General features: G+C 48.8%; 2 protein-coding genes across 4 annotated transcripts in view; one reads left to right on the top strand and one right to left on the bottom strand.

Moving 5' to 3' along the window:
* The window catches only part of LOC114667402 (hepatic lectin-like), a 46,907-nt gene that overhangs the window by 18,427 nt on the left and 8,618 nt on the right, over positions 1-19,862 (top strand). Inside the window, exon 1 of one of the 3 annotated variants that reach the window (XM_051920554.1) lies at positions 18,838-19,041. The exons of the other annotated variants lie outside the window; for them this stretch is intronic. Coding sequence (XP_051776514.1) covers positions 18,990-19,041 — 52 coding nt within the window. The 5' untranslated portion in view covers positions 18,838-18,989. Of the gene's footprint in view, positions 1-18,837; positions 19,042-19,862 lie in introns of those variants that run through there. 3 annotated transcript variants of the gene reach the window in all.
* LOC114667404 (CD209 antigen-like protein B) lies at positions 3,405-13,293 on the bottom strand. Its single transcript, XM_028822696.2, has 11 exons — positions 13,126-13,293; positions 10,938-11,039; positions 10,558-10,599; positions 10,086-10,139; positions 9,061-9,114; positions 7,587-7,616; positions 6,982-7,035; positions 6,622-6,663; positions 4,646-4,812; positions 4,426-4,529; positions 3,405-4,254 (listed from the first exon to the last, which is right to left on the bottom strand). The coding sequence occupies exons 1-11, from the start codon at positions 13,184-13,186 to the stop codon at positions 4,119-4,121; spliced, it is 846 nt and encodes a 281-aa protein (XP_028678529.1). The 5' UTR covers positions 13,187-13,293; the 3' UTR covers positions 3,405-4,118.

Below are 19,862 nucleotides of genomic sequence, written 5' to 3' on the forward strand. Positions count from 1 at the left end.
CTCCCTTCAGTGGCGCGCAGTTTGATTGTGACGTCGAGCTGGCGAGTCGCGGCCGGCGGACGGGCGGGCGGGTGAAGCGCTGGGGAGCCGGAGGTAAATTTCTAGAGAGTTCGCCGTGTCTCTCGTTTTGTTCTGCTGGATGCTTAGCTGAAGTCAAACACTGTGACATACTTAAAAAAAGAATTAAATGTGTTATAACTCCATGTTTTATGTTTACGGCCTTTCAGACTTTGTTCTGTTTATTGGTTTGAGAACTCCATGTTACCCAAATCCTTACAGACACTTGTTCTTGCGCACTGCGTTTTCTACTCATTCGCTGTTATTGGTGCCGATATATATAAAAAGAAATAGAAGAAAACGGTGTAAAGCAACTTTTTGTTTTTCGCTTGAGGACGCTGCTGCTGTTATATGCCGGTGTGCGTGACGTGATGTTCACTGTGGCAGACATTTAGTTGGAAAATAAGAAAAGTCTTCACTTGGAGTGAGTTTGTAGCGCCACCTATTGGTGTGCTATAAAGGGACCGCAGTTCGTAGGTGAGGGGCGCCTGCCATTAAAGCACTGGGTGGGTGCTAAAGATTTACTGGTGGGATATTGGAAGGTTTAACTGAGTAATTTATTATGTAAAGTAAAGGTGACGGTCTGCTGTTAGCGAGAGAGAGCCGGACCCCGCCAGTGTTCCTCCGAGCTCACGATTGTGTGTTTGTCTTGACACTCGTAACGATTCTCTATGTGATTTGTATACGCAGCATTTCCGTCAGGCTTATCATGGCTTTGTTATGAATATTAATACACAAGAACACTGTTCACAATAAATAGGAGAAGAGACGGGAAGAGTTAACTAAGAGTAAGCTGTAGCGGTCAGGGGCCACTAAGATTCACACCGTCAATGACGGTGATTTATTTATTTTAATAGAAGAGATCCCAGCAACGTCCCCAGCCTTGGATCGACCCACACACACTCACAACAGAGACCAATAAAGCACACTGGGAAAGGCAAACAATTACAAATATAATGACCCAAAAATAATTAATGAAAACAGTAATAAAACCCCTGACCCATTCGGCGATATTACATTTAACATATAAACACAAATACCACACAGCAAAGTCCATATAAACCAAACCGGATGAAGATGAGAAGTGACCAAGTTAAGTCCAGCGATCTGTATGTTGAAAGGGTGAAGGAAAAATACAATCCTACCGGTAGTTACTGATGATGAGGATGAAATCAGGAGCGCTCCACTCTTCCAGAAAACCAATGAATCCAACACAGTCCTCAGTGCACAGGTAGACAGACGATCCAGACCCCAACAAACAAATACAGTCAAGGTCACAATGATTAATTAAAGTTCCAATAAGAGCAGGCAGCAACGACAGATAGATAAACACAACACACAACGCACCAAACAAATCAAACTTTTTTTTCCTTTTGCCCTCTGCCCTCTTTTAAACCTCCTTTGACCCCAGCAGCCCCTGCAAGGACTGCTGGGAGATGCAGTTCTTATAAAGTAGCACTGCTACAAAGTGTGCAAGTAGTTGGAACAAATGTATAGAAATAAGTCTAAGAGATGGCGATGAAGGATCAAATGTGAGCTCCGATGTTCCTAAATTGGTGAGAGAGTGTAAGGCGCTGAATGGAGAACACGGCACAGAGAGTGTTGTGCTGCTGATACGGCTCAGCGTGTCAAGTCTGACATTAGAACAATCGGGACGAGAACAGGCCATCCAGCCCAGCAATGCTCGCCAGTCCTGTCCACTCCACATCAAGTCGAGTTGTGAAAGTCCCTAAAGTCCTCCTGTCCACCACACTACTTGGTCGCTTATTCCAAGTGTCTGTCATTCTTTGTGTAAAGAAAAACTTCCTAATGTTTGTGTGACATTTCACCTTCACAAGTCCACCGCTGTGTCCCCGTGTTCTTGATGAACTCATTTTAAAGTCACCGTCTCGATCCACTGCACTAATTCCCTTCATCATTTTAAACACTTCAGTCAGGTCTCCTCTTCATCTTCTTTTCCTTAAACTATAAAGATTCAGCTCTTTTTATTTTTCCTCATAACTCATCCCCTGTAGCCCCCCATAATCAGCCCAGTTGCTCTTCTCTGGACCTTCTCTTGTGCTGCTATGTCCTTTTTGTATCCTGGGGACCCAAACTGCACCCAGGACTCCAGATGAGGCCTCACCAGTGTGTTATAAAGCTTCAGCGTCCCCTCCTGTGACTTATACTCCACACATCAAGGCGCTATATAACCTGACATTCTGTTAGCTCTCTTAATGGCTTCTGAACACTGTTGGGAAGTCGATAGTTTAGAGTCCACTACGACTCCTAAATCCTTCTCATAAGGTGAACTTTCGATTTTTCGACCACCCATTGTGTATCCAAACCTCACATTTTTACTTCCTGTGTGTTATACTTTGATAATAATACATTTTATTTATATAGCGCCTTTTCCATGCTCAAGGCACTTACAGAATATAAGAAAGAACGGCAGGGTGTACAGTATATAGCAACCAGATAAATAAATAAAGAAGATTACAACAGTGAATTCAGAGAAACAAAACAGACACCATAACTGATGGTCTCGCACACACACACACACACACAGGTTACACGAGCATCTTGAGAAGTAAACTGAGAGAAGGGTGATAAAGTCACGTAGAGCTAAGAGCCGTCCTGAACAGATGAGTTTTGAGTTGTTTTTTAAAAGACTTCATGGAGTCAGCTGACCTGATTCATTTCGGTCGGTCATTCCAGAGTCTGGGCGCTATACAGCTGAAGGCCCTGCTGTCACCCATGGAGTGTAGATTAGTGAGGGTACACACATAATATAAACTTCTCTGCACTCCTGACTTGGACCCAACCACAGAACTCCTAGCCTCATGGAAACCGACGTGTAAAGTTTAATGTCGGCGAATTGAGACCGTCCCGCTGCCGCCCACCGCACAGACAGGGTCACCCTCGTCACTCTTTGTGGTGTTTTAGCAGGGTCAGAAGTTCCCTGTCGAGGACACCGTTCCGCTGATCCTAAAAGTTTTAATTCCCTTGTTCCCACTTTTCTCGTAGTGCCCTTTTAACTTTCTGACCCCAGTGGTACACGACGTGGTGGTCCTGAACCTCACGGTGTTAAGATTAATGGCTCCTCTTCTTGTGTGAAATCCTTAAGAGAAGAAAACCAGAAGAGCCTTAACTTGGGACATTTGTGATAATCTGAAACCCAAGGAGCTCTGTGGGGTTTACTGACAAGGAGCCGAGCCGAACTGCCATGAGACCACAAGCCCCCTTTTTATCAACTTATTTGCATAAGCTACAGGAGGCTGCTCTACTGATTGGTCGGCAGGAGGCCAATCAGCTCACGGCGAGAAACTTGACCAAAAGGCGCTATATGGCCAAAGAAGCTCCAGATCGAGGGTGAAAATCACATTTATTTGAGAAAAGAAAGTTCAGATTAAACAAACAAGTGAAGGGTCCACAGAGTCAGGGGGCTTAAATGCAGCATCAGAAGCTCAGCGTGTAAAGCAATCAGATAATCCATCATTATTTTATAGCGCCTTTACAGGATTACAGTTTCAGATGTAATGATTACAACAATTCAGAATCAGAAATAACACAAAACTAAAAGACTGAAGGTCTGCACTACTACAGGGGGCCGGGAGCATCAGGTGACACAAAGCGGAGGTCACAGGTGACTAAATGTGCAGGACAGGCCATAGAGTGACCATGACGGACAAAGGAACATGGCAGAGCACTGAGTGGCCTACCGATGGGACTCCCGGCCTTGTCCAGCAGAGGACACCGAGAGATGTGATTGTTTGGCGTCACCAGTGAGTGCTGTGACCAGATATCTCAGGCAGGCGCTGATGGCAACCTGCTGTGTCCCTCGGGTGTCCCGGACGTGTTGTTTGCTCCTCTCTGTGAGTGTTTGACAATGGAAGGACCAGTGAGGCCCTAAAGCTAATACAAGCTGTCCAGGTGCCACCTTCATAGTTGTCATGATGGCCTGATTGTCACTCCTGACCCTGACACCCCAGATATGGATGAAGACAATCAGTGAAGGACATAGACAAGTAAGAATGAGACAGAAGACGTGACATCGGGACTTTGGAGGACTTGGCAGGTCTTCAGATGACAAAGTCCTTCTCACAGACCCAGTATTTGTGATCTTCACAGTTGGAGTCATTCAGATAGTCATTGTTCATTATCTCTCCACAGTCTTCGCTGTTCTTATCATTGTTTGGTTCTCCTTTGGCCCAGAAACTAAACGAGAAAACACAGACATGTTGGTAGAGCAGCAGAGCCAAACCTTGAGCCGTTCTCTTCCATTCTCTCCTCCCCTTGGAGTGCTGCAGTTCCTGCCAGTGGCCAGCAGTGGGTGCATCTACAGCTCTGGAGACAGCCCACCACCCCATAAGTTAAAAGATGCCCCACCTTCCTTGAACCGATTCTCCAGTGGTCCACTTCCAGATGCCTTCTGCTTCCGAGTCACTCAGGCCCACCCAGGACCTTTCTGTCATAGAACGGCTAATAAATGTCTGCAAAGGAAAAGAGAGGATGGTTGAAAACGGAGAAGCCCCCCGAACTCGGCTCACTTTGAGCAGTCTGAAGACCATGGGAGTCCTGTCTGCCCCAAACTCTTTGGGGGGCTCACCTTCTCCTCACTGGTTGAGATCACCGCGAGGTACGAGTCCCTGGAACGGCACCACTCATTGGCTTCTGCCCAGTTGGTTGTTGTCTTGGAAAAGTAATAGTGATGCCCGTTGAAGCTGTGCCAGTCTGGATCGTCTGGCAGGTCGGGGTAAATTGTGAAAAAGTCATCTAAAGAAATACAAAAAAGAGTCTGAGGAGCAGAAATGTGCCCGGCAGAGCCCATCTTCATACCGGCACACCACCCTTACTGGTGCTCTCACTGCCTGGTGGCCTAAAGATGACATGAGGACACAAAGTCCAGGAGATGACAGCCCATGGGTGGAAGAAAACGAGCAAAGGTCTAAGCCAGGAGGACAGACATAACGACTGAGCTGAGGGTACAACGTGAAGGGAGGAGTCCAAGCTGAGCCAAGTCGTGATGACACCTCAAACTCGTACAACTGTAAAGTTTCTACAGTCCAATGGAGGGATGAAGGAGGACGGCACCATTGTATTCCAGAAGCCCGAAAGATGTCACCACAAACAGGTGACAGCAGCGAGAACACCTACCAGATGTAGCTGTCCACAAAATGACAACCACCCTGGTCTTCAATACAAAAACATCTTAAAGCCACCAAACAAACCAAAACCCAAAAGGAAAGTAAAGAAGACATCTTGGAGATCCAAAACCTCAGACAGTTCATCAAAGCTCCACGTCCAGTTCTATCGGCTATGACTCCACATGCGGACCCTCACTCACTCGCTCCCTCCCTCGTTCTTCTCCGTAAGAGCAGGAAGTTTGGCCAAAGCTCTCGGCAACCAACCGTTCTGACAGGTGTCCTCAGCCAATCACCCCCAACATCTGGGGGCAGCAGCCATTGGTGTGGGGGTGGGACTTGTGCCCAATGTGAGGTGCTGATTGGCCGAGCACTTTGACTCATGGAGGTCCTGCCTGACTCCTGCACTGCCTCCACTATGAGCTTCACTCAGGACACGTGTGACAGCAGAAGAGCTGGAAAGAGGCCACCAAAGGCTGTGCTTGTCACTCTGGGAAGGCCCACAAGGCCATGTCTAACAAGAGGACGTTCAACGTCCTTCAGGGGGACGAGTTCTTGACACATTAAAGACGGTGGCCAGTCCTGAATGGAGTGAATTCAGAGATCAAGCTGTGTGACCCTCTGACTGATCACCGAGGACAGTCAGCTCTGAGCCATCAGACAAACACTAAACAAGGAGACTGTCATGGCAGTGCAGCGTGTGCTTGGAAAGTGTCACCTGAATGGATGACCAGACTGGTGGAGCGATAAACTCTGGAGAGACGCGACCAAAGTAGATAGAGCTGTGTGGACATCGAGCTCCGCATCACGTGTGACAAAATCCAAAGCCAACATGTTGGCACAGGAGCCTCAAATCGGCCATCAAGCATATTGACAGAAGGATGACGATTTGAGACTTCTCACCGACACTGAGCCCACCATATTGAGATGTTCCAGGAGAAGACCTGAGGCCTATTAGACCGCTGAGTCAGAAATCCAGTCAGGCAGCCAGACAGCAAGTCAACTAGGGGGCCACAACTGAAGAAGAAGAGAATGGAGGACCTGAACTGGTGGAGTCAAAGTGCAGACCTCAGCCCGCTAAGAAACCTGAAAAGGGCCGAGTGTAAAGAAATGGCCTCAAAGATGGAGGAAGTGGTGGTAGGAGGACAAGTGGGCCAGAGAACAGCAGAGATGGAGAAACTCGAGCAGAACAAGAAGACCTCGTCTTCAGCCTGATTTCACTTTCATCTCCAACACCACGAAGGACCCTTAGGCCTGTCCCTGAACTTCTGACTCCCCTGTCCCTCTTTGCACTTGACCCTGTGTCCTGCCCTGTCCATCCTTCTGTCATTTCTGTGGTCTCCTTCCCTTCTCCCCTCCCTTCATGTTGTGATGGAGACACCAAGTCTAAAGTGGACTCTTCAGGCCAATGCCACATCTGAAATGGCGCGTGGACCCTTACCCATCACTGTCACATCAGCAGTCTTTGGTCCCCTTCCAGAAGCTGAAACACAAACAGAGAAGTCAAGTCAGATGACCAGCGAACCTGAAGGGATGGCCAATGGCGGTAGCCACCGAGGCGTTGAGGGAGCCATCAGAGAAGATCAGTCATAACTGTGGCATGGAGATCAGCATGTCTGACTTGGGCTCGGCGCTACACGATTGAAAAGGACCTCAGCTGTAAAGAACGCAGCACTTTAGACATCCTTGGATAGCAGGAACACATTTGGGGGTCTTTGGTTCAGTGGACCCTCCTTGTTGAATCGTCTTTTTGTCTGCTGGATAAGAAACTCTGCTAGCAATGTGGATGTCAAAGACTCACCCACTTTCATCAGCTGGTCTTCCAAGTCGCTCAGTTTCAATGACATTTCAGAATCTGAAAGAGAAGACAAGAAAGTGAGGAAGAGGAGGAGGAGGACATCCATCAGCACTGAGCAGAGCGGACCGCCGAGCCATCACCCCAACTCTAACGGTGGTCACTCACTTGTACATGAAGACCACTACAACACTGAGTGGAACACATGGATTTGACCCCTTGAGATGTTTGGTTTGTCATCATGGGGGTCTTTAGTTGTGTGACTGGTGTTCGTCATAAGAGCTTCTTCACTTGTTTCTCTAGTTTAAGTGAATTTATCTTCACTGGAATGACTCGCTTATGACAAAGGCAGTTGGAGATGAGTGCCCACCGACGAGTGCCCCCCAGCTGTGTTCGTAACTCATCTGCTAACAGTCCATGCCAGCACCTTCTCCCCGAAGCACCCTTTAAGGACCCTTAGGCCTGTTCCTCTTCTCCTCATTTCTAACTGACCCCACGACTGGCCCAGTCCTGTCCATCTCTCTCCCATCACTTGCTCTCCTCACCCCCTTTTACACTGTGATGGACCCTCCAAGGCCGATGCCCGGTCAGAAATGGTGGAGGAGCCTCACCTTTGGCCTGCATGTCTTGGATTTGAGAATCTGAAAGAAAACAGAGAGACGTCCAGTCAGCGTGTGGGCACCGAGTTATCTGACTGACCCCTCAGTCCAACTGACCCCCTTTTATGTACTTGTGCCAGAAGAGGCCGTGGCTTGGGGCAGTCTGAGCACTGGCAGGTCAGGTGACTCCATCAGGGTCTCTCTAGACAAGAAGTGGTGACAGCAGCTGCTGTCACCTGGTCAGTCCTTACAATCGGAGACCCCCGGGAGTCATCGGTAAGACCTCCTAAAACTGACAGGTGGAGAGGAGTGGAGCTCAACAGCATAACGTAACGCCAGGTTCTATAGCGCCTGCGCTGTCTGCACTACAGCATGGAGAACGTGTGTGTGTGTGTCTGCGTGTGTGTGTGTGTCTGTCTGTGTGTGTGTGTGTGTGTGTGTCTTTGGTCTCCGAGTCACTCAAAGCAGTGAGACGTCTGAAGTGTGTGTCTCGTGCTCTGGATGTACAGGAGTGCTGAGGTGGCTTCTGAGGTGCCATTCACATTTAAACAGACAAGAGTGTGTGCGCTGGCTGCACTGGCATCTCTAGACTGGCTGGGATGAGTGGGGGGTCCAGTGTGCCCTGTGGTGGCCTGGGTCCCCGTGCCCGGCCTGCTCCTATCTCATGCACGTGCTGTGTCCCCAGTGGTTGTCCATCCACAGCCTAACGCCACATTTCTGCCATCTTTGTTCCTGATTTGTTTGCTCTCCTTATGGGGGTCTTTGCCAATGTGAGCGGGAGTTGGCACAGCTGGGATCACAGAAGCAGAAGGTGAGAGTTGTGACTGGCGATGAGATGTTTCACTGGTGGCCCTTAGGAGGCTCGGATGTGTGTCGGTGTGAAGCTGCAGCAGGCCCGTCACCCCTGTGTCACCTCTGTGTCATTGTGACGTCACGTCCCAGACAGCCCTGAAAACACCTCTCGAGACGTTGAAACGGTGAAAGTGCTGGTGGCGGTTGTGGACTTCCACATTCTTCATTCTGACACTTCAGCCAATTCAAGTAGGAAGCGCGCGACTCGATTTGCTCTTCCGCTGTCTGCTCTTCACTTTGATGTGTGCCACGTGAAGGTGGGCCGAGTGACGCGTGATGGGGTCCTGGCTGGCCAATGACACGTGTTGACCTAAGAAGTTGCAAAGCTCAGCAGAAGGCCTTTATAATGTGATGTTTTACCAAAGTCAGCAGTTAGAAAAGAAGAACTCCAACCATCTGGGCAGGATGGTGACGTTCTTGGCTGAATGCCCGGGCCTTGTGGCTGTTGGGCACTTCTAAGGAGCTCTGTGGCTGCGCCAGTGCTGCTGAGGGCATTTCTAGGAAAAGACTTCACTGAGTAGTGCCGGGCATTGCTCTGCCAAGTCACCGATGCTCTGGGTATGCCAGCTAGCCCTGCTGGGCACCTCTCGTCTTCTGGTCTAAAGTACAAATGCAATGTCCAGCGCTCACTCACCCTGCCTCTCCAGGTCCATTTCCAGGTTCTTCAGCTTGGCGGACGTTTCAGAGCCTAAAAGAGACACAAAGAATTTGAGGAAGACGAACATCACCTGCGAGTGGAGCCCCCTTGGAGCCATCAGCCGTCACTCACATTGGCCATTGGCTCCTGCCCACCCTGTGTCGACCCTTTGAGGACGTCTGGTGCTTTGGGGGTCTGACCTGCTAGGGGGTTTCACTTACTGGTCTCGGTGGGTTTCTTATGTGGGGACACTGAATCAACTTGTGCAGGAAGACCCCTGGACATGAGAGGCACCATTTACAGTGCATGCCCACCTGCTCGGGTGGTCTTCACCCTGGGTTTCTTCTCTGGTTATCTTCCTTTTCGATTTTGATTTTTTGTTATTATTTATCGATGATTTAGTCTTTTATGTCCTGTACCTTTAAGTGCTCCTTTGCTTTTCTATAAAAGCCTCCATTTTTGTGGTGCTGCTGTGCTTAATGACCAGAGGTGCGCATCACGTGACGTCACCAAGGCAACGGGGTCAAGGCTGGCATCACACGTGTCTGCACTGCCCGGGTGTCACGGGGTGCCATGCAGCTCGCTTTCCCAGTTTGATCCCATGGGTTTGACTCTACTTGGTCTCCTGATTGTGATACTGGTACCTCAGTGTGACTCCTAAATCTCGGTGGCCCTCCTGGCTCCTGTCCCTTTTGACCCTGCTTCTGGTGTCACATGGTTGGCTTCTGTTTTAATTCTCAGATTCCTACTTTCTGTTATCGACCTTCGCTTGGTTTTCTGTCTCCCACCTACTGATGGTTTCTTTCTGGGCAGCCATGAGAGCTGGGGGCTGGATGGCTGCCTGGGGTGAGGCCTCCTCTGGGCCTGTGGCTGGAGGACCACCCTGTCTGTGGTGTGGGTCTGCCAGCAGGTCTCACGTGTTCCCACTTTGTTTTACAACACACGCCTGTGCCCTCCACTCCTTTGCCCGTGGTGTCTGCCCCCTTTGTGCTTGGCCCCTCATCCTGTCCTCAAAGACTCACTCGTTTTGCTGAGCTCCATGTCCAGCTTCTTCAGTTCAGATGACATTTGAAGATCTAGGAGAGAAGACAAGAAGGTGAGCACACCGGGCAGAGCCGTCACCCCAAAGTCCAGTGCTGGTTACTCACTTGACCACCTTAGCCAAGTCCACTCGGCACCAGCCCACCACCTGGACGTGAGCCCCTCGGGTGTTTTGCAGGTTCCATGATTTTATTCACGGACTTCTCTTTAATTCTACCGTGAATTCAGTGCGGAGTGACTCTTGGTGTGAGACCCCTACTGTCAGTCAGGGTCTCCTTCTCACTGACGTCACCTCCACCTCTGTGATGGACCCCCCCCACCCCCGGCCCTCTCCTAACTTCCCTGTCCCTCTTGACCCCAAGTCCTGCTCTGCTTTCCATTCTCTCTGTGCTCTCCTTACCACCCTTTGTGTCCCGATGCCCGGGCAGACATGGCGGGGGGGGGGGGCCTCACCTTTGAGTTGCACGTTTTCAATTTCTGCCTCCAGTCGAGAAGCTGAAACACAAGCAGAGATGGCAGGTCACCAGAAGCACAGCGTCACTCACCGACCCCTTCATTTCAAATAAGCACTCCATTCACTGCCATGGTGGCTACACAGTGGGCACTGCCCAGTGACACACATGACTGGCAGCTGAGGGGACAGTGAACATGACAGTGGTGTCCTTCAGCTGTCCTGGTCTGGAGCCACCATATGTCTTTGCTGTCTCATTTCTTAATTTTGAGAGAGTAACTGATGGAGTCACCTAAAGTAGCTCAGGCACAGCAGTGGCATCTCACGCCACACACGAGGACCTTACCTGCCTGGCCTTTGATGAGCCACTGTGCCAACTTACATTTGATGATAAAGAAGGTGAGGATGACGAGCAACAGAGCCACACTGACCGCCAGGGCGACATACATGAAGGCAACTGCGGTGCTCCGCTTCTTGGGGCCATCTGCAAGAAGAAAGTTTAGAAAAGATGGAGTGCAACCTGCAGAATGAAGAGAGAAGATCGAAACTAACAGGCAGCGGAGAAAAGAAAATGAAAAGCAAAACGCAAGAAAGGAGCAAACGAGAGGCGGCCATTCAGTCAAATTCAAAGGCCACACGGGGCCAGCAGAGGGCGCCAGAGAACTGTGTCCCTCAGAGTCTCTGGGATAAGGGAAGGGCAGACCACCCAAGACCACCTCGTTTAGATTGGCTGTTTTGGTTTTCTGTCAGCCCAGCCTTTGTTATCAGAGTCACGAGAGGAAATGCAACCTGAAAAATGTGATAATAATATAATATAATATAGCGCCTGTCATAGCACTTTAGACAAGCCCTTGGAGTGGGCGTCACACAGGACGGGCATCAGCTGGGCTCGGTCGGGTGGCCGGTGAGCGAGTGAGTGGTCCGAAGGAAAGTGACGTCAACGAAAGTAAAAAATGTGAATAGACCCGAAAACTCACAGCTGGTGTGACGTCACTTGGGTCACCTTTGGCTTAAAAAGTCAAAGTGCGGTGACCCGGCCGGTTTGAGAGGTCCACAATAGAGTGGCCTGCAGAAAGATCATAAACTCCGCAGCCCCTCACACTGTCTGTCTATCTTAGTATATAGCGCCTTTCATCTATCTATCTATCTATCTATCTATCTATCTATCTATCTATCTATCTATCTATCTATCTATCTATCTATCTATCTATCCTTTATAGCGCCTTTCACTCTATCTATCTATCTATCTATCTATCTATCTATCTATCTATCTATCTATCTATCTATCCTTTATAGCACCTTTAACTCTATCTATCTATCTATCTATCTATCTATCTATCTATCTATCTATCTATCTATCTATCTATCCTTTATAGCACCTTTAACTCTATCTATCTATCTATCTATCTATCTATCTATCTATCTATCTATCTATCTATCTATCTATCTATCTATCTATCTGTCCTTTATAGCGCCTTTCACTCTATCTATCTATCTATCTATCTATCTATCTATCTATCTATCTATCTATCTATCTATCTATCTATCTATCCTTTATAGCGCCTTTCACTCTATCTATCTATCTATCTATCTATCTATCTATCTATCTATCTATCTATCTATCTATCTATCTATCTATCTACTTTATAGCGCCTTTCTTCTATCTATCTATCTATCTATCTATCTATCTATCTATCTATCTATCTATCTATCTATCTATCTATCCTTTATAGCACCTTTCACATCTATCTATCTATCTATCTATCTATCTATCTATCTATCTATCTATCTATCTATCTATCTATCTATCTACTTTATAGCGCCTTTCTTCTATCTATCTATCTATCTATCTATCTATCTATCTATCTATCTATCTATCTATCTCTCCTTTATAGCACCTTTCACTCTATCTATCTATCTATCTATCTATCTATCTATCTATCTATCTATCTATCTATCTATCTATCTATCTATCTATCTATCTATCTATCTATCTATCTATCTATCTATCTACTTTATAGCGCCTTTCTTCTATCTATCTATCTATCTATCTATCTATCTATCTATCTATCTATCTATCTATCTATCTATCTATCTATCTCCTTTATAGCACCTTTCATCTATCTATCTATCTCTCCTTTATAGTGCCTTTCACTCTATCTATCTATCTATCTATCTATCTATCTATCTATCTATCTATCTATCTATCTATCTATCTATCTATCTATCTATCTCTCCTTTATAGCACCTTTCACTGTATCTATCTATCTATCTATCTATCTATCTATCTATCTATCTATCTATCTATCTATCTACTTTATAGCACCTTTCACTCTATCTATCTATCTATCTATCTATCTATCTATCTATCTATCTATCTATCTATCTATCTATCTATCTATCTATCTATCTATCTATCTATCTATCTCCTTCATAGCACCTTTCATCTATCTATCTACCTCTCCTTTATAGTGCCTTTCACTCTGCACATCTTCTCTCTTTTTTTATCATTTTTTGAAGTTGAGCCTCCGACATAAAAGACATCCAGGACAGCCCATGAAGCGACTCACCCTGGTCTGATGGGGTCTTCTTTAAAGGCTCCCCTGTTCCACAGATGTTCACTTTTACCATGCTGGCGATGGGCTCCTTCTCCTTTGCCTGACCACCGAGTGAATGGTTGAGATTGAGTGTGAGGGTCCACCTGAAATGAGCATTCACTTTGAAGAAAACAGAAGTTCCACTAAGAGGAAGTGGCAGCACAGTTGACTTGGCAGAGCCTCACACGTGGGTTTCTGCGGACACTGGGCAAGTTCCACCGAAGACCTTAGTGGGGGCTGATTGTTGGGGGTCCTGACATCAGACGAGATCGGGGGGCCGCACGCACACACATTTACTGAAACACCGGCCTTTCATCTTGAATGTTGTCCACCATGCAGGGTTGAGGGCTGCTGCCACGTGTGCCAGCTGTCCTGGCACAGTTCCTGCCCCTTACAGACTGGGCTCAGCCTATTCCTCGTGGGGGTCAGCCCTGAGCCTCACATCATTCCATCGCAGGGTCTTTTCATTGTTACAGCCCACCAATCCGTGTCAATCAGCAGTATGGGGGGCCATTCATGGCGACATAATCAGCTGAAGTGCGGCGTCAGTGCGGTAATAGAAATGAAAACGGCCGCTGATTTGGTAAAAGCCCTGAAACGAGTCGGGCCGCCGCTCACTGAGTGCCCACCAGTTCAGCCTCGGACCCCCCTGCCCTCAGCTCTGAAGATGCCAGCGGTCAGCAGGAGGAGGGACGCTCGGAGCATAAGGCCACTTTAGACCCCCCGCCTCGGCCCCTCTGTTCCCACCACTAGAAGTTTCATTTCTTTCTTTTTATTTTCCGCCTTTTGCTTTGTTTGCAGTTTGATTTCCTGAGTTTTGTGTGTTTTGTGGATTCATCAGTGAGGAGGAGGAGCCCCCCCCATCTGTCACTGCCCACAAGTGCTGGGCCTTTGAACCTGGCGGTGGTCTCTCTGAAGTCACCTTCTGTTGGAGACCCCCAAGAACGAGACCACCAGTCTGCGCCATTTCATTTCATGAGTGATGCACCACCTGGGTTGTCCTCTCTGTCTGTCTGTCCACTTGAAATCATTTGGCCCCCCAGGGACAGATGTTGTTCAAATCTGACGCCCTTATTCTTATTTGCTGCGGTGGTCCGGTTTGTGTTGAGACGTCGCGCCACATGAAGCTTCAAACGCACCGGTGAGCCGGCAGACTCATTCATCATAAAACAGAGAAACGTTCAGCGCAGCTTCAGATGTCCGATGTGAGTGGGTCTGACGCGACAGTGGGCACGACTGGGCATACGCAGACTGGCACCTTCTGCACCGCTTTAGGTGAGTCAGCCACAGATGTACAGAACTCTCCGGAAAGCAAAACTGAGATGGCTGACGCTAATGAAGAGCGCAGACAGGGCGGGGTGGGACTGCATCACCATGGAGATGGGTGGGGCTGGATGGATGATTGACAGCAGAAGGTCACGCAGCAGTGCTGGACTGAAAGACGTACTGCTGGGATAAACAGCATGGCACGTGGAGACTCGAGAGAGAACGTGATCTGGAGACACAGGCTGCGAGACGAGGAAGGTGAGGAAGGTGAGGAGCGTGGGGTCACTCACTGGTAGAAACGCTCGCTGCTGCACGTTGGACTGACCGCACACTCTGTCGGCAACTCTTCAGACTGGTGCCACTTTGTCTCCATTGTTCCTGTCGTCTTCCCGTTGCCCAGTTACTGGGGTCCTTCCCGACGTTCACAGCTCACTTCGGTGTCTTTTCTCCGCTCACACAGCCGTTTTCTGTTCATTTTTATTTCTCACTTGATGACGGCTGCTCCTCCTCGTCTCCTTGCTTTACTTTCAGAAGCGTTAAAGAGAATGGAGCCCCCGCAGACCCTCCGGCACGGTCACTGGGATTGGCTCTGCTGCCTGTTGAGCCCATTTGGGGTCTTTGATGTCCTCTACTAACTCGGGGGGCTTCTGTTCTCTTATTTCTGACTTTTACTTAATAAACCCGCGACTCTCTGATGAAAAGACTGCGAACTGCCGAGCCGCCAAAGGCCCCCAGATGTGGCTGACTTGTCAACAGGACGGCCTGGCACGCCCTCAGGATTTCGCAATGATGGCCTTTCACTGGAATTAGAAGACAAAAGCACATTTATCGGGCACTTCCTTAGAAGAGCTGAGGAACTTGACTTTCCAAGTATGAAACAAGCAAAAGAAAAGAAAACAGAAATGAAACAAAACAAAAGAGAAGGAGTGGCAGAAATGAAGCGCAGTGACAAGTGACGTCGTGTGACCGAAGGCCCTGACCACGCAGAGCGAGCCGAGGAGCTCAACTGGCGCGGGGGGACATCAGCAACTTGGGGGGAGTAACGGTGGAGGTGAGTCCAGGCGCCGCTGATGGAGGTCCCGTCAGAGTGTCGCCCAACTGATGGGGTTGAAACGACACAAAATGTGATTTGATTGGGCGAGAAAGCCACTAATTAGGTTCAAGGAGGGGTCTCGTCTTATGGGCCTGCTTTACCAGTTCAACTTTTAAGGTTTCACCCAGCATGGAAAAATGACCCGTGACGGAGAGATTCGGGCATCAGTGCCAACCATTGAGACACAGAGTGCCCCCCAAGGTGAGAGCCGTCATGAAAAATCAAAGAGTCAACTCAATCATCTCGTTCCTTTGGTAAGCAGAACACCAGGAATGAAGAAAGCACAAGAGCCAACAAAGGGACTGAAAACCAAAGAACTCCAAATAACGAGCACCGTCACGGCCCCCCGCACAAAGGAAGAAACGCCACAAAGACACTGGGCAACAGGAGTGGTCAAAATGCAGTCCAGGTGCCAAGCTAGAGAGAGGAGACGTAGGAGGAGAGACGCCAGACACCAAAGAAACAAACTAACTGAGAATTACTGTCAATGGACAAGGGGGGTGCAGCCTGCTAACTCACTTCTCGATACATCAGAACAACACGCGGACCTCCGGCCCCCCCAGGACCAAGCTGCCTGCCCCAGGAATTTGTGACTACCAGCAGTGGATGCTGGGGCTCTTCTTCTTCTTCTTCTTCTTCTCCTATCACATAATCTGCTTTAGAAACTGTTGGGGTTGAATGTTATGTTGGGTTGGCTGGCGTGTGATTGATAGATAGATAGATAGATAGATAGATAGATAGATAGATAGATAGAAATGCAGTGTAGTAGGCAGGATAGATAGATAGATAGATAGAGTGAAAGGCGCTATATGATAGATAGATAGATAGATAGATAGATAGATAGATAGATAGAGTGAAAGGCGCTATATGATAGATAGATAGATAGATAGAGTGAAAGGCGCTATAAGATAGATAGATAGATAGATAGATAGATAGATAGATAGATAGATAGAGTGAAAGGTGCTATATGATAGATAGATAGATAGATAGATAGATAGATAGATAGATAGATAGATAGATAGATAGATAGATAGAGTGAAAGGCGCTATATGATAGATAGATATGTTGTTTGGAGTTTCTTCATTTATTTTTTATTCATATTGACTCACTTGATTATTGTAGTTTGTTGTTTGGCTGAGTTTTCATCATCGATTGGCGAAGTGCGGCTTGTCAGGTCAAACGTCCTCAGCTTGCCAGGCCGCGGGTCTTGGTGGTGTAGCTGGCGGTTTGGGAGAGTGAGACGCCCGTTACACCATCACTCATCGTGACATTCACTTTGGGCCATCCCTGCGCCACAAACTGGTGACACCCATGAAAGAACAGCATGAAGTCCACCGTGATAATGCAAGCTGTATAATAACACCGCACGTCAAACAAAAAGACCCTCAAGTCAAGCCATTGGAATCTCCTTAGCTGAGAGGGCATAAAAATAGAAAGAAAGAAAGAAAGAAAGAAAGAAAGAAAGAAAGAAAGAAAGAAAGAAAGAAAGAAAGAAAGATACGAAGCAATCCAAAACTACAGCAGAAACCCTAAGTAAGGACCACTTAAGCAACTTTGTTTGCAAAACAAAACCAAAAACTGAGGCGGTGAAGGAGAACCAACAGGACCCATGAAGGGGGCGGCGCTTCAGGGGTCCCAGCAGTAATGCTAAGGCTCAGCGTCTGAGAAGAAACAACAAAAAGGAAGTTCAAGATCCAAGACAAAGCAGAGCCACAAGTCCAGTGCCCCCACCTGGCGAGGGTCTTCTCTTGGTGCTGGGAGGCACTAGAAGGGCTTCACTGGGAGTAATGCCCGCTATGAATGCCTCTCTTCCACAGACCACCGGAAGGAAAAGCCAGCAAAGACTCCGCCCACTTCCTCCCGCTGACCTCACTGAAACTCCTCCCCTTCCGCTCCTCTTCCTGTAGACCCCAAGCCTCTGCTTGTTCTCAGTTGACTTTGTGTTTTTTTTTGCTGCCCCCCACAGTGTAGGAGGTGGGCTCCCCAAATCTTCACACCCTTCCAGCCCGACAGACTCTGCGTGTCATTTCCTTTTGTCCTTCTGCTCCTGCGCTGTTCCCCTTCTTCTGTTCTCCACATGTGACTCCGACGTCGGGTCAGTTGTACCCACCGTAGTGACAAGGCTCGGTGGCATGGAGACCCCGGCTCAAGGGAGCAGACGCCCATCGGTGACACTTGGTGACCACAACACGCCACTGGGTCCTTATTGCTGGGCGGAGGTCTTGTCCTGCAGTCAGAGCGTCGATACTCGTGAGCCGTTGTTACTGCGGGTGAAGTCACCTCACACTTCAGACCCTAAGGGGCAGCAGCACAAGACACCTGAGCGTATTCTAAGGGGGGCACAAAACCCAGGAATTCTGGGGTCGGTCCTTGGACAGTCCAGTTGCTCAGGGTTACAGGCCCCCATTTATCTTTACTTTGTGGGTCTCCTTGTCATGCACTTTGACTCAACACCATGGTGGTCTCGGTCACATTGATGGTTGGATCTTCACAGGCCGAAGCTGATTCTTTCCCCACCGCCCTGTTCCTCCCATCGTAAACGAGGGTCCCAAGTCTCTCAGCCCCCTGCCTTTCTCCTGCTCATCACTTTGACTGGATGGTCAGTCCATTGTCACAGGTCATCACAGGATGGTCACTGTGCCCTCATCAGCACCACCAGGACTTTTCACAGAGGGTCTCATCAAACCTCTTCTTTCCTGAGGGTCCTCTCACAATTGAGAGGCGCTATATTATGGGAAGGGGGCTTTATGAATAAAATGTGTTCTTATTACCCGTTGACGGAAGGTGCTGTACACACTGAAGCTGCGAGAAGTTCTCCCTCAGAACAGTAAGACACAGCCCTTCTAATGCACTTGATGAAGTTGGCACTGAGCACCCATTTGAGTGCCAGCCTAAAGTCATCAGAAGAGCCCGTTACACCTGGTCCTCTTTCCTCTGCTGGCGCTCGCCTGCCCACAAGCCCCGCCAGTCTGCCCTGCACTAGTCCACCATGGCGGAGCTCCTGACCTACAGAAGCCTCTCACAGACCTGCTGACAACAATCATCTCACTGCCAGTGGGCGCGGGGTGCAGGGTGGGGCAGCAGCTCAGCTTGGGGTTTCATTTCCCTAAACCGAGAGTTAAAAACGCAGGCGGTTACTGGAGATCACAACTGGCAGACATGGTCAGGACGATAGGTGAGGGACAACAGGGTCATCTTCATTGGAGGATGATGATTGACCGCTTTGGGGTTTCAATGAGGAGGACGTGCAGGCTGCCTCAACAGTCCGTGTGCTCCGCTTTTAAAACGGCATGGCAGGCGAGTCCTAAAGTGCACTGCTGCACCCTCAAGCGGTCAGAAGGGAAACGTCACGTGTGGAAAAGACCAGATACCCAGGAGAAGTGTTGGCACAGCTCAGCTGGAGGGTGCCCAGGAGCTCTTAAGGTAATTAATAACTTCTTCTTCTGCTTGCTTTGCAGATTATCAGGATTTCACAGAAATGGAGACAGACCCCCAAGCGATAGAAGAGCCAACAACATGGAAGACAGAAGGTAAAAACGGGCAAACAAGCGAGCGGGCAATGGAGTTGAGTCCATAAGGCTTCTTAGGCTGTGCCAGTTTGCTGCTTCCTCCGCATGGCACTCTGGTCATCAGGGGCACCGCCAGAAAGGGCCAGTGAATGGGGACACTCATAGCATCTACAGCATAGGCAGATTATATAGTAGAACAGTGGGGCCACTTGATGGTGACATGGCATCAACAAGGGCAGAAACCCCATCATCGATTGGCATATGTTTAGCAAATTGCCATCAGAAGGACCCCGCGGGAGTAGCCCACTGCTCATGAATATTCTACTTAATCATTATAATCTGATTGGGGTAAGCATTCTGTATAATCAGAGGCCCCCCATTCAGAAGCCAGACCCCCCCACCGCGATCGGAGCCTCTCACCTCGATTGTGAACGAGTCGAGCTAAACTTCATGGGACCCCCAGAACTCACCTCTGCTCCACAGGAGGGGCTTGTGGACTGTCCACCCAGGTACACCCAGGACTGAATTATGAAGTGCAATACTTGAGTGGACCCTCAGTGCTCGAGCGTTTACACCAGGAGGACCCCAGGAGGACCCCAACGCACTGCCAGACTTTAAAGTACCCGTCCTCATCTTCTCCACTTCATTATGGGTGTGCACTCCACCGACAGACCCCCTGATGTTCGATTCTGACTGCATGTCCTCTGCAGCTGTTTCAAGCCCCCCAAGTCACCGTCACCATTCAAACCGAATGACAGCCGCACTGAGTGTGGGGCGCCTGAGGGGTCCTTTGTGATCTGAGGCCCGAAATGAGTTCGTCGGCATCACACTGGCACCCGGGA

The sequence above is a fragment of the Erpetoichthys calabaricus genome, chromosome 17 (genome assembly GCF_900747795.2).
Source record: "Erpetoichthys calabaricus chromosome 17, fErpCal1.3, whole genome shotgun sequence".
In the NCBI taxonomy this organism is placed as follows: Eukaryota; Metazoa; Chordata; class Cladistia; order Polypteriformes; family Polypteridae; genus Erpetoichthys; species Erpetoichthys calabaricus.